We start from the raw sequence: 12,408 nt of genomic DNA on the forward strand, positions 1-12,408 counted from the left end.
AGAGTTTGTGGAGGTTGTTGGATTTTGCTTGTATTTTTAACAGTTTGAAAGACAATGGGTTATCTATCTATAAGATACAAAACTGTTATCTGTCACAGAGCAAGTTTCATGGATGTTTGTATTGATGATAGCTAATATAATGATAATAGAATGCCCCATTTTGACAGTCACTGTGATTAAATCTTTATGTAGCTTGACCTCAAATCTGCTTGCAGGCTTTGAAAGTTTTACAAATCTAGTTTTGCAGGTGAATCAAAGAAAGGAACAGTAGAATAATGCTTTTGTTTTATACTTACAGGTTAATCTGTTAAATATGTGTGACATTTTCGGTAGTTTAGTAAATTTACAGTGGACAACAATCAAGGTTACAGTTAAAAAAAAGTGTATGGAATGATTCCCTTGATGTAGACTTGATGAAGATTGACCCATCTTTTTCCAAGTCATTCCCTGTGTTTATATCACGAATGTTTACAATACTATGACTTAACTCATTCCTGTGATCTTTCAACTATTTCATGAATTACTATGTGCTTATGAAGACAATTTTATTTTATTTTTTTATAATTTCAACATGTGATTTTCCTAATTCATGTATTTTATGGATTTATTTGTTTTTGATAGACTGTTTTTATGTGTTCTGATAGTTTTATGCTATTCTTTACAAAATCCTAATGTGCATTTGCACTTTCCACTGGGACTTTCAAGACCTCATGATCGCCATTTCTTGACAAAATGCCAGTGAGGAATGTTTCGTTTTCAGTATTGCTTTGATTCCAGGTCCTTTGTAAAGCAATATAGTGGCTATGCAGAAAAAATAGACCTTAGTATCTATCACAGCTTGATATTTGAACTTATAAAATGTCCTAAATTGCCAGAAAAAGTGAATAGAAACCAAACTCTCCAGAAAATAAACATTAGCAAAGGAAGGTTCAGTGTCTCAAAATATAAAGATGTTTGGTTTATTCTTTAAGGTATTTATGCAGCTCTGTCTTGCTGTACATCCCGATGTATGTTTCCCGAGGGGTGTTGGGGCCAGAGGCACCATCAACCCACCCTTCGGGCACTCCTAATCACAAATCTTAGATTGTTGATTAAAATTTCTGACATGAAATTAGGTTGCTTTATTAGTTGGGATATATTGGGTTTTGTGAATTCCCGTAGATTATGCCAAAAGATGGGTTAGGTACCTGTAGAGTTTTTAAAGTTGGCACATCGGTCCGTAGAATTTCAAAGATGGCAGATACGTCCATAGAGTTTCATTAGCTATGAGTTTAAGATTTTTTTGTGCTAGTTTTACATATTTTTTGTTCTTTATTCTTATTTCAGCCTGTTTTACCCCATAATTTCCCAGATATACTTCATGCCCTTCCATGCTATTGCAACAATACATCAAGATTGTTAGCTGTGATTGCTACAGAAATGATCATCAGATTCGTTCTCGTCACATGAGAATAAACATGATGATATAAATGTTGTCTGGGAGCTCCAGATTGTCGTAAGCTGTAAAATAACTGGTAATTCTTCACATTATAAGTCCCCAAATCCATGTCACATAATTTATTCATCAGTCTAACTAGCCGTGACTGGGCGTGCACTTTGGGCACTGCCCGAGGGGAGGGTTGATGGGGGGCTTTGTCCCCCAATACAATTGGAAGTATAATATTTCACAAATATGTTTTAGTATGATATGATTTTAAGGAATCTGATTATTGACTTAACAAATGGTAGAGTAGGATGTTTTAACAATTTCTATATAGTACTGGTTGATTGCAGTTGGGTTAGAGGATCCTTTATATAGTGAATAAATATTAATTGTTACAGGAAGTACGGCTTTTTGAACAATGAGTTAAGTTAATTACATAATGTTAAAGTGTTTATATTTATGTTTATATGATTATGTATTTATAGATTTATGTATTTATGAATTTATATTTATACATATATATTTATATGTTTATATATTTATATGTTTATATATTTTTTTGTTTATATATTTATTTGTTTATATATTTATATATTTATGTGTTTATATATCTATATGTTTATATATTTATATATTTATATGTTTATATATGTATATATATGTGTATGTACACGTATGTACACATATGTACACGTATGTACACGTATGTATACGTATGTACACGTATGTACACGTATGTATACGTATGTATACGTATGTACACGTATGTACACGTATGTTCACGTATGTACACGTATGTACACGTATGTACACATATGTACACGTATGTACACGTATGTTCACGTATGTACACGTATGTACACGTATGTACACGTATGTACACGTATGTACACGTATGTACATGTATGTACACGTATGTACACGTATGTACACGTATGTACATGTATGTACATGTATATATATATATATATATATATATATATATATATATATATATATATATGTATATATATATGTATATATATATGTATATATATGTTTCTGATAATGCAGATACCAGAAGAATGTCAGCTAAGAATATTCAGCGGGTGACACCAGATGAGGCGAGTCTATCGTCAATCACTGTTAACATCAGATGTCCTCAGGGATGTCCGCGCACCTTTGCCAATTCCTCTGCTCTTCGATTTCATTTGGCACAGGTGAGGATAATGACTTGAAGATGCTCTTGTCTTTTGTTTGGTCTGTTTCAAAGGATTGCATTCAAGAAATCTCGTTTTGCTTTTTGTTATTTTGTGCTTTTTCTCGAAAGACATTTTTAGGAAATAGGTATTGTAGGTAGAATATCTGTAATCAGATAATTTTATAAGTGAGCAGGCTATTATATAATTTTTGCTTAGAATTAGTGTTGCATTTTATGATAAGCTTGTATTTTTTGGCCGTCTGATTATTAAATGTTATTGGTTTGATAAATGTCCTGTGTGTCATAAGGCATGTAGTTCACTTATGATGTCATGTTTCAGTTCCACCAGCAAGAGAAGGTGTCGAGTCCCCAACATGGAGAGGTTTGGTATCACTGCCCAGTAACTTCGTGCATTTATCATCATGACTTTGGGCCGAATGGAAAGCATTTTCCAAAACTCAAATATCTTAAACAGGTAATGTTTATAATATCATTGCCATGTAATTGAAGTAGAAGAATATATTGGAAACCCACAGGATACAGAATTTGTTCAGATTAAGTTATTTTTACTTATATCTCTGTGTAACTAAGACGGTGTGCTTGTTCATGAATAATTTTGAGAAATTAATATGCTGTGTGTATGGTAAAGTTTAATGACTGAATTGTTAATGGAAATAGTTCAGTTATATTTTTATGTGACTATTATTATTTGGTATTTCATTTTGAAAACATGAAAATTAGTTGTTATTGCTTGAAAGCTCATTATTTTCAGGTTTTTAAGAATGTATAGTTAATTATGTAATTACCAAGTATATGATATTATGGTAAACAGATTTTTTGTAGACATTATTAGCCTTTTAGTTTCTACAAAGTATCAGAGAAAAAGTCCTCAGAGATTTCCATTTTCAGGTAAATTATGAGTCTAATATATACTTAACTTTTATATGGTGTGAAAAAGAAATCAAAACAATTTTGTGTTCATTAAGGTATGCATCAGATTTTTTCCTCCTAGGTGTTGCATTTATATTTGCAAGCTGTAAATAGTGAAAGGCTAACAAAATATTTTTTTTGTTTATAGCACTATCTGAAGGTTCATGCCAAGCGGTCTCATGCGTGTGACTGTGGACAGGCCTTCAGTACATCGGCTTTGCTCTCCCACCACAAACGCGCATGTGGTCTCCAACTTCTTTGTGGTTGCGGCAGAAACTTTTCCTCCGTTGAGACTCTACAGACTCATGCCCGACGTTCTGCTCATGCTTTCCACCCCACCACTGTCCAGGCTTTGAGGTAGAAATACATGGTTGATTTATTTTTGCTGTTGCATATTATTGTGGGACAAAAAATGGAGAGTGCTATTTTTGTGCTACATGAATCTATAACTTAGTGTTGGTTAAAAGCTGTAAGATAGCTTTAGATACGAGAATTGGTAAAGACTTGGAGAATTACTGGGATAACATTTATCTTTTGACAGTATCTAAATTTATTTTATATCTTTTCTTTGTGTGAAGGGAAAGAAGAACATCTCTTGCAGAACCTTCAGTGTCCACCCATCAAAATATAAATAACCAGACTCAGACTTTCTGGCACCACATTCCTCTCAAGTAAGTTCTCGTACTTTCATAAGGATGCAGGTTATCTGTTTGATGAATATTGTAGCTGAATGTAGGCTTTGCCTATGAATGATAATGTTACTCTTATTTGAAGTTCTGTGTTGTGAAGCATATCTTGGATGTTAGCCTCATTGTTTTTTTTTATTGATATACAAATATTTTAATGAGTATAATGCCATTGACTTTATTATCAATACTGCAGTTGGAGTAGATTATTCATGTATGATTAGCATAGTTTGTTGAAATGACAATACATATTGAAAAATGCTGAATTGAATTGCTGATATCCTGATGTAATAAAGATAGATTGTGCTGATTATTTGTTAAAATTTCAAAATTTACTTAAAATTTGCAGGTTTCAAATTCAGATACCCAAATTAGCTATTTTGAATTACATTTTTTATCAAAACTTGGATGAAAAAAAGTTTTCTTGCATGATATAATATTTATACAATACTTTCCCTAAAATAAATATTTAAGGATTTATGTTAAAAGATATAGCTGACAGTGTTGTGGTAATACTCATGAAACCACATTTTTACTACACCACCCAATATATGTTTTTTTCTTTCTTTCTTTCTTCTTTTCTTTTCTTTTCTTTTTTTCTATTCTTTTTTTTTTTCTTTTCTTTTCTTTTCTTTCTTTTCTCTTTCTTTTCTTTTCGTATAGCATTTTCACATCCACAGACATACAGTATAAGTACGGTATTATACTTGTGGGGACTCATTACTTGTGGACTTAATAACTTTTTCCCTCTTCTTGACAGGTACCAAAATGTTGAAAATATTAGTAGAGGGAAAGGAAGTGTCTTGGGGATAATGACTACCTCCTCGTCTCCCTCCTTGCCCTCCTTTGCACCAGTTCCCCCAATCTTCACCCAGACTGCTGGTACACTTCTGCACACCTCGTCCACTTTCAGCCCAGTCGCCCCTGTGCATCTGCAACAACCCACCCATTTGCTTGCTGCAATTGCCCTTAGTGAGCTTGCTGCTACAGCCATGAAAAGGTATTTGTTTTTCTTGTGTTGAAATATTTCAGTGATGACATTGATAAAAATTGGCTTGGTATTCTACTTATAGCAGATATAGATAGAATTTTGTTATACTCTGAAAGTATTTAAATTATTATGGTTGTAACTGCAGAAAAAGGGAAGTGTTGAAATTTATTAGTTTCTAAGGTAAGTTCAGGACTAAGCAACATGATTCCCACACATCTAACCATCACTGTAATCATTAAAGAAAAGAAAAGAAAAGAAAAAAAAGTGGCAGCAGTTACACAAGAGCCCCAGCTAGGGGTAACTTATTCCCATGAATGTGTCCTTTTTGCATTTCATTATTGGGAAAACAATTCACTCATACAAAAGGAAAATTATGGTTTATATCACATAAATAGAATTATATATATGAATATGTTACAAGGTTATGAATATGTTTCTTAATATTTTCCATATTGTCAATTTAATTTTATTGATTGCCTTCTTTAAACAGGGTGGCCTGTGTTGATGTTGGTGTTCAAACAGAAGAAAATCCTGTCAAACGCTCGAGAAGAAAGTCAGCTACAAGTGACTGGCATATAGAGGATGGCAATATTACAATGTTGCAGAATCAGAGTAAGAGAAAAAGAACAGCAGAAACTCAGACAAGGCTCACTCACAGAGACAGCAAACGACTAAATAACAGCTCACAGCTGCAGCTGCCACCCAGTATGTCAAGTACAATTGGCACAGGGAAAGGAAATGGTCACAGTGATAATGACACCACTTTCCTTGAGGTGGGTTCTGATGTTTGCAATGATGAAGATGAAAGTTCTTTGGGAAGTTTAGCACTGCAGGTGGACTTGCCAGAATTCATCACAACTCAGCAAAGCACATCAGGTACGCAGACAAGTCCTCGTGGCCCCGGACTAACACACTCTCACCTCAGTAATCTAACCATATCCCTATTTGATCGGGCTTGTGGGGATGATGAACCAGGAATCCCACCACCTTCTATGACCTCTATCACTGCTACACAGACAAATGAGCATCTGGATCCCTTTGCTACTACTCAGTTGCTTATTGATGCCGATGAAGATTTACTTGGAGTTGTTGGCGATACAACCAGTATAACAAGTCCGAGAGCTCCATCTTTAGGGCACATTCGGTCATCCAGCATAGAAACTCAGACTGACCATGATGTGCTTCTAAGTGGAAATGCTGGTGCCCCTGATGACTCGGATGAAATAATCTTAACCACCACAGAAACTCAGACGGATCCAAACAGTCTTTTGATTTTGAGTGGAGATACTGCTTGTCAAGGCCCAGGGTCATGTCAGGTGCCTGGAGCATGTCAAGGGCATGATAGTGATAGCCTGTGGTGCACAAGTGAAACTCAGACATATGAAGATTTTTCAGATATTGAGCAGTTTATGCGCTCAACCATACACACACAAACCCCAGATCACAGCCATAATGAACTCTTCCCAGAATTGTCTTTCACTCACACGCAAACTCAGACTAGTCTTGATGATCCTCCAGCCCTTGTCACGACACACACTCAGACGCCAAAGAGAAGGCAGCTCCATCATGGCATACCAGGCAGTTAGCTTATTTTTATTGTTAGTATCATACATCTTCATATAATTATTCTTAATGAATCAGTCAATAAATAATGATAATGATGATGCTGGTATTGATGAAAGTAATAATGATAATAACAATATTAACAGTAGTTGTGGTAATGATTATTACAATTTTGATTATGCTAATGATAATTATGGTGATAATAATTATTTGTTTTACTATTGTTGTTTTATGGTTTTGTCTTTATTATTATTATTATTATTATTCTTATTATAATTGTTATTACTTTTCATGTATCATTTTCTCATTATATTTATTTATGGGGAAGAATGCCCATCATACTTTTTATAAATATGTATTCATTTACATACACTATATCCCCATTCATGCATTTACACATACATACACTGTGAGTGTATGTATGTAAATTGAAATGTATATGTTTATGTGGCAATAGAAAGCACTATCCACAAAATAGTTCATTATGTAAATATTTGTGCATATGTAAATATGTATTATTAATTAATAATGGTATTTGTGTATGTTTTTTTTCTTCTTATTTTTGACTCCAGTACTTATTCTTAAATGTGAAGTGGTAAGTAATTATAAAATGTAATAATATAGTGGACTATGGATTTTGTAACAAACTAATTTGATAAGATTGTTATTTTCTTTAAGGTACTAAACTACTCGGTGTCATTTCATAAGAATATAATATGACAGTATTGAAATTTAGGAATGGGAGGATAAATGCCATTTTTATTTTACTGGCCTTAAATTTGCCTAGGACTTTTCAGTTATCTTTTGTTTTAAAAAGTTTCCAAAGTATCAAAATGATTTGATAACTCCCCAAAATAAAGTTTATTGTTATAGAAAATTCCTAAAACAAAAAGTACTTGAAAAACTGATCGACTGAACATTATTATTATAGAAAAACAACTATACCGCTGCACATGTTAATTATAAATATTTGAGCAAATTCACCTTCTGGTAAATCTTCAACTAAAAGTAAAAGAAGTTAATAAATATATACATATAATATATATATGAATGATTTAAAGCACAGTTCCTATGACATTGTGTCACACATGTAGAGGGAAGAAATGAAAGTTAATCAATCAATGAACTCTTTTATTTTCCTAAATCCTACTGTTAATTACATATTTGTTACATTTATAAAAACACCCACACTTTTACTAGCATCACTTTGACAAATAATTACATAGAAATCAATTATGATTACATACAAAATGATGAGTTAAAAATTTAAGTAGAGCAATAATTTGTTAACATGAGTCAGTGGTAAAATAAAGTCGAACACTATAATTTGGTACTCAAGTACCTTTAATTCTAGACACTCATAATTTCTTGCAACTTCATACATGTAGTCTGAGTAAAGTTCACAAAGAAACTTACAAAAAGTAAAAAAGTTATATATTTTTTTCAATTTGTAGTATGAACAGAGTAGATAGGGGACTTGTTTTTTTAAGTTCAGAATTTGATACTGGAGAATTTAGACATTATGTAAATGAGTTATAATTTAGCAATGTCATCGTAATACAATATTTTGCCAACCAATAGAAAAGTATCCCTCATATTACACAAAGTTCACTAAGGAGGAGGAAGAGACACTAAAGGGTTACTAAAATAGGAGAAATTTTCGTAATAGGTAGCCGTCAAGTGTATATATTACCAGGTAACTTTTAATGAAGCCTCCAAGAGTATGGTATCTGATTTTCTTTTCTACAGTTAAATGGCTGAAGTTGTGCAAATGAAGTGAGGTGATGTTAAAAGTTTTTTTCCCTTGACAAAATATATTAAGGAAAAAAGAGAAAAAAAATATTGTACATTTATACCCACTGAAAATAAGAACATTAATACTCAGCAGAATCAAAATGCATATTTCCCCAAAATCTATTCCTTCAAAGAAATTATGAAATCTATCTAGTCATCTTTTTGTATATGAAAAATCAATTAAATTTAACAACTTAACTCTCTGTGACATGTAACTATAGCAACAACAAAAAATAAAAAAAATAAAAATAAAATAAAATTATATACCAGATCCAGACAGCATATATTTGAGAGAGAGAGAGAGAGAGAGAGAGAGAAACCGAGAAAGAGAGAGAGAGAGAGAGAGAGAGAGAGAGAGAGAGAGAGAGAGAGAGAGAGAGAGAGAGAGAGAGAGAGAGAGAGAGAGAGAGAGAGAGAGAGAGAGAGAGGGGGGGGGAGATGAGAGAGAGGGAAATAGAGGAGAGAGGAGATGGAGGGGGAGAGGGGGAGATAGAGACTGATAGAGAGAGAATGAATAAATAAATATTATATCCAATTCATGAATGCATGATGATGACTTTGCAGGTAATCATACATTTCTAGTTTCTTCTTAATAACAGATTTAGAATCATATTTAGATTCCTTTCATGTACTCTGACTGACTGCTTTATTCATTTGTGCTTACAAGACGTTTATTTCTGGATATGTGCTGGTATATGACGAGTTTATTGAGCAAAAAAGCAAAACATAATATTTCATATAATCAGGACAACTGTTTTTATAGCACTCAGTCATTAGCATACCAGCACAAGTGATGAACATTTTGTTTTCATATATAAGAATTACAGAAAGTATGAATAATAAAACTGGGCAACAAACATGAAAAGGAATATTACAGAGTAATTACAAAATGCATATAAACAAACTTAAAAAGCAATTTAAAGCCAAACAACATAAAACCAAATTTTCTTACAAAAGAGTAATTCAAAGAACAGAAAAACAAAGGGAAAAGAAACCTCGGATTGGTAAAATTGCAATATTGAGCTGTTCGTGAGTGTCAATGTTACAAATTCTTTGCTTTTTTTTGTCTATACAAAAGATTTTAAAAATCTGATCAAATGTATAAGAGCATGAAAACATACCAATTGTACACACTTTATCTAAATTCCATTTTATTCTAGATCTGTTACAAAACTGTTACTTCTCTAAACATGCAGCTTTCCCATTCCTATGGGCTATGTCCAATGCTTTTCAACACTTCCTTTTCAAAAAATCTAAATATATGAAAATAATATTGAAACACCATAAAATGCAAAACTTTAGCAATGGTAGTGAAATTGCTTTTCATATACTGACCTAACACTTCTACATTCAACCCCCTGAACAAAACGCAGACCAAGAGTGGTGTTATGATCATAATAATGCCGCGATACGTTGAGATACAGTTATGATTTTATCCTATTTGAGATCTATGGGCTTTTATGTATGTCTGTATGTATGTGTATATATATATAAATATGTATGTAAGTATCTATGTGTATGTATATATGCATGTATGTTTGTATGTGTGCATGTATACATGTATGTGTGTGCACATTGGGGAATAATTACATATATAGATATGAAAAACTGTGTTTTCAAAAGTTCGAACTTATATAGATAAGTGCCAGTATAGATTAAACACTTTTCTGTTTAGTTGTATGGATGGAAAAGCTCTTTTCATACAATTTTCTTTGTGGAAACAGCAAAGATATATTTGGGGGGATAAGGCCTATAAAATTCAAAGGACAAGAGAGCAACTGTATTAACATAAAACTGGGGTGGGTTTGTATGAGCACAAGTATATCTTTACATATAGGTGAGCATTAATACATTGTGGAGATGTGTGTAAGGCATAGCAGGAACATTCCCAAAACTCTCTTATCATACCACATAGGGGTTATGCAGATTACATACAAAATTCTCACAAAATGGAAATATAAAAGGAAAGCACTATTTACATAATCTAGCTAAAGGTATAGAAGATAAGTTGTCAGTCCATTGCTACGTGAGTCATGAGACTAACTTTAGACATTTTTGTTTTGTGTGTCCCACTACAGGTTAAGTCAACCTGCTTTTAGTAACTGGACACATGTTTAACAATGTGCAATGTGACATTTGCTTGTTTAAAATATGTGGCTACCACATATTGATAAGTCAAGTTATATATACACACAGCATGAAATTTCATACTTGTCCTTAATCATAAAATCCTGGAAGGCATACTTTTATCAGATTTGGTGTTCTACATGACTCAGTTTATACATTCTGACTAGCAGTTATGGCACCTTTGATCAATAGCACAATGAAAAATACATGGTACATGACAAGCTCTACATACACAAATTTTTCACTGATCATAAAGAATATAAGATGAATAACATGAATGTAGATTTTTTTTACATGTGCAACGTCAATTACCATCCTTTACACAAAAAAGAGGACTTTTCGTTGCCTTATAATCACCATTCAATGTTCAAGTGTGTGACTGCAGATTGTCCAGTTATACTAAACTCATTCTCTTCATACGTCAACAAAAGATTTCTAAATAAATTAGAATTTACCTTTTCCATGTAATATTGTAAATGTAAAAGGGGGCATATTTGGGCAAATTATCAATAAACTATCTGAATCTTCATAATCCATCTGTCTTCATATCCTATGGAAACTACCTTGCCAAGACCTTGCTCTCATAGTTTTTAGGAAGTTTTTACCTACCTATGATTAACTTTAATTTACTTTAAGAAATTTCCATGAACCTTTCCAATTATTGATTTTTTTCTGCTTTCTGTAGACTAGATATACCACAGACTAGGGCTTTAAAGCATCTTTTGACTAATCCCTTTTCATATATTAAAAAAAAAGGACTTACAGCTGCCATTGTAAGCCTTCAAATAATCTCAGCCATACATAACCTATTCAAAAATGATGACTTTCATGGATTTAAAGTGCAGCATAAGGCACATGATTAAATATAGGACTTGATTAGATGTTTTATCACCTTGGAATAAACATCGATAAAGTGCCCCGATAAATGCTTCTCTCTTTTAATCTGATCACCCATCTTCGTTATCCATTCTTTACAGTTGAGGTCATTAATTTAAAATATTGTCTGTACTAAAAAATAAAAAATATATATATACAGAAAGCACATTATATGAACTATGCTCGGCCATACAGCAGACTCTCCAATTCATAATTTTACTTTTTTTGTGCGCCATACACAACCGTTTGCTTCACACCCTCTCCAGTGTCTTGGAGATGCCTTGCTGTACCATTCCTTTCAAAAAAAGATTTCTTCAATAAAACATAGCTTCCTTAACAAAGCAAAGGAAAACACATTATTGAAAAACCTCCTTTAACTGGGAACAACTGTAAGAGTGACACGTCTATCACAGCGTAGCAGTTGGGCCGAGCATAAACCTTACTCAGGATGACCTAGCATGCACTGCGGGTCAGACAACAGAGGAGTCTACTTGTGCCCTCCTTTTGGCATCTAAGCGTTGAAGTTTGCTATCTACTTCAGTTGTCATTTTTAGTAAGTCAGGTTGTCCCGGGACTGAAGTCATGTGAGAACGAGCCGACCTTCTTGAACCGTGACGTGTCAGCGTTCCCGTCTGGGGAGTTCCTGGCACTGGCCGACCAAGAGCATTCATGTAGTCAGCAATAAGTAGAGTCAATTCTAAGATCTGTGAATTAAAATAAAAAGAGAAATAAAAATCAAAAGAAGTTTATAACTACTCATATAGTAATCAGTTCCTCTATACACTCATGAAAAGAAAGGAATATATATATGTGCAATGTAATAATTCCACGAGAAATA

The 12,408-nt window shown here is 33.1% G+C and overlaps 2 protein-coding genes across 11 annotated transcripts in view; one reads left to right on the plus strand and one right to left on the minus strand.

Moving 5' to 3' along the window:
* The window catches only part of Asciz (ASCIZ zinc finger protein), an 8,769-nt gene extending 874 nt beyond the window's left edge, over positions 1 to 7,895 (plus strand). Inside the window, exons 2-7 of the mRNA XM_027377277.2 lie at positions 2,477 to 2,622; positions 2,944 to 3,078; positions 3,682 to 3,890; positions 4,112 to 4,204; positions 4,980 to 5,219; positions 5,701 to 7,895. Coding sequence (XP_027233078.2) covers positions 2,488 to 2,622; positions 2,944 to 3,078; positions 3,682 to 3,890; positions 4,112 to 4,204; positions 4,980 to 5,219; positions 5,701 to 6,796 — 1,908 coding nt within the window. The 5' untranslated portion in view covers positions 2,477 to 2,487 and the 3' untranslated portion in view covers positions 6,797 to 7,895. The remainder of the gene's footprint in view (positions 1 to 2,476; positions 2,623 to 2,943; positions 3,079 to 3,681; positions 3,891 to 4,111; positions 4,205 to 4,979; positions 5,220 to 5,700) is intronic.
* LOC113824540 (uncharacterized protein CG43867) overlaps positions 7,891 to 12,408 on the minus strand; it is an 864,266-nt gene continuing 859,748 nt past the window's right edge. For all 10 annotated transcript variants that reach the window (XM_070129995.1, XM_070129998.1, XM_070129997.1 and 7 more), the window contains one exon: positions 7,891 to 12,274. In XM_070129995.1, the coding sequence (XP_069986096.1) occupies positions 12,041 to 12,274 (234 nt within the window). In that variant the 3' untranslated portion in view covers positions 7,891 to 12,040. The remainder of the gene's footprint in view (positions 12,275 to 12,408) is intronic.

Source organism: Penaeus vannamei, chromosome 14 (assembly GCF_042767895.1).
Source record: "Penaeus vannamei isolate JL-2024 chromosome 14, ASM4276789v1, whole genome shotgun sequence".
Taxonomy (NCBI): Eukaryota; Metazoa; Arthropoda; class Malacostraca; order Decapoda; family Penaeidae; genus Penaeus; species Penaeus vannamei.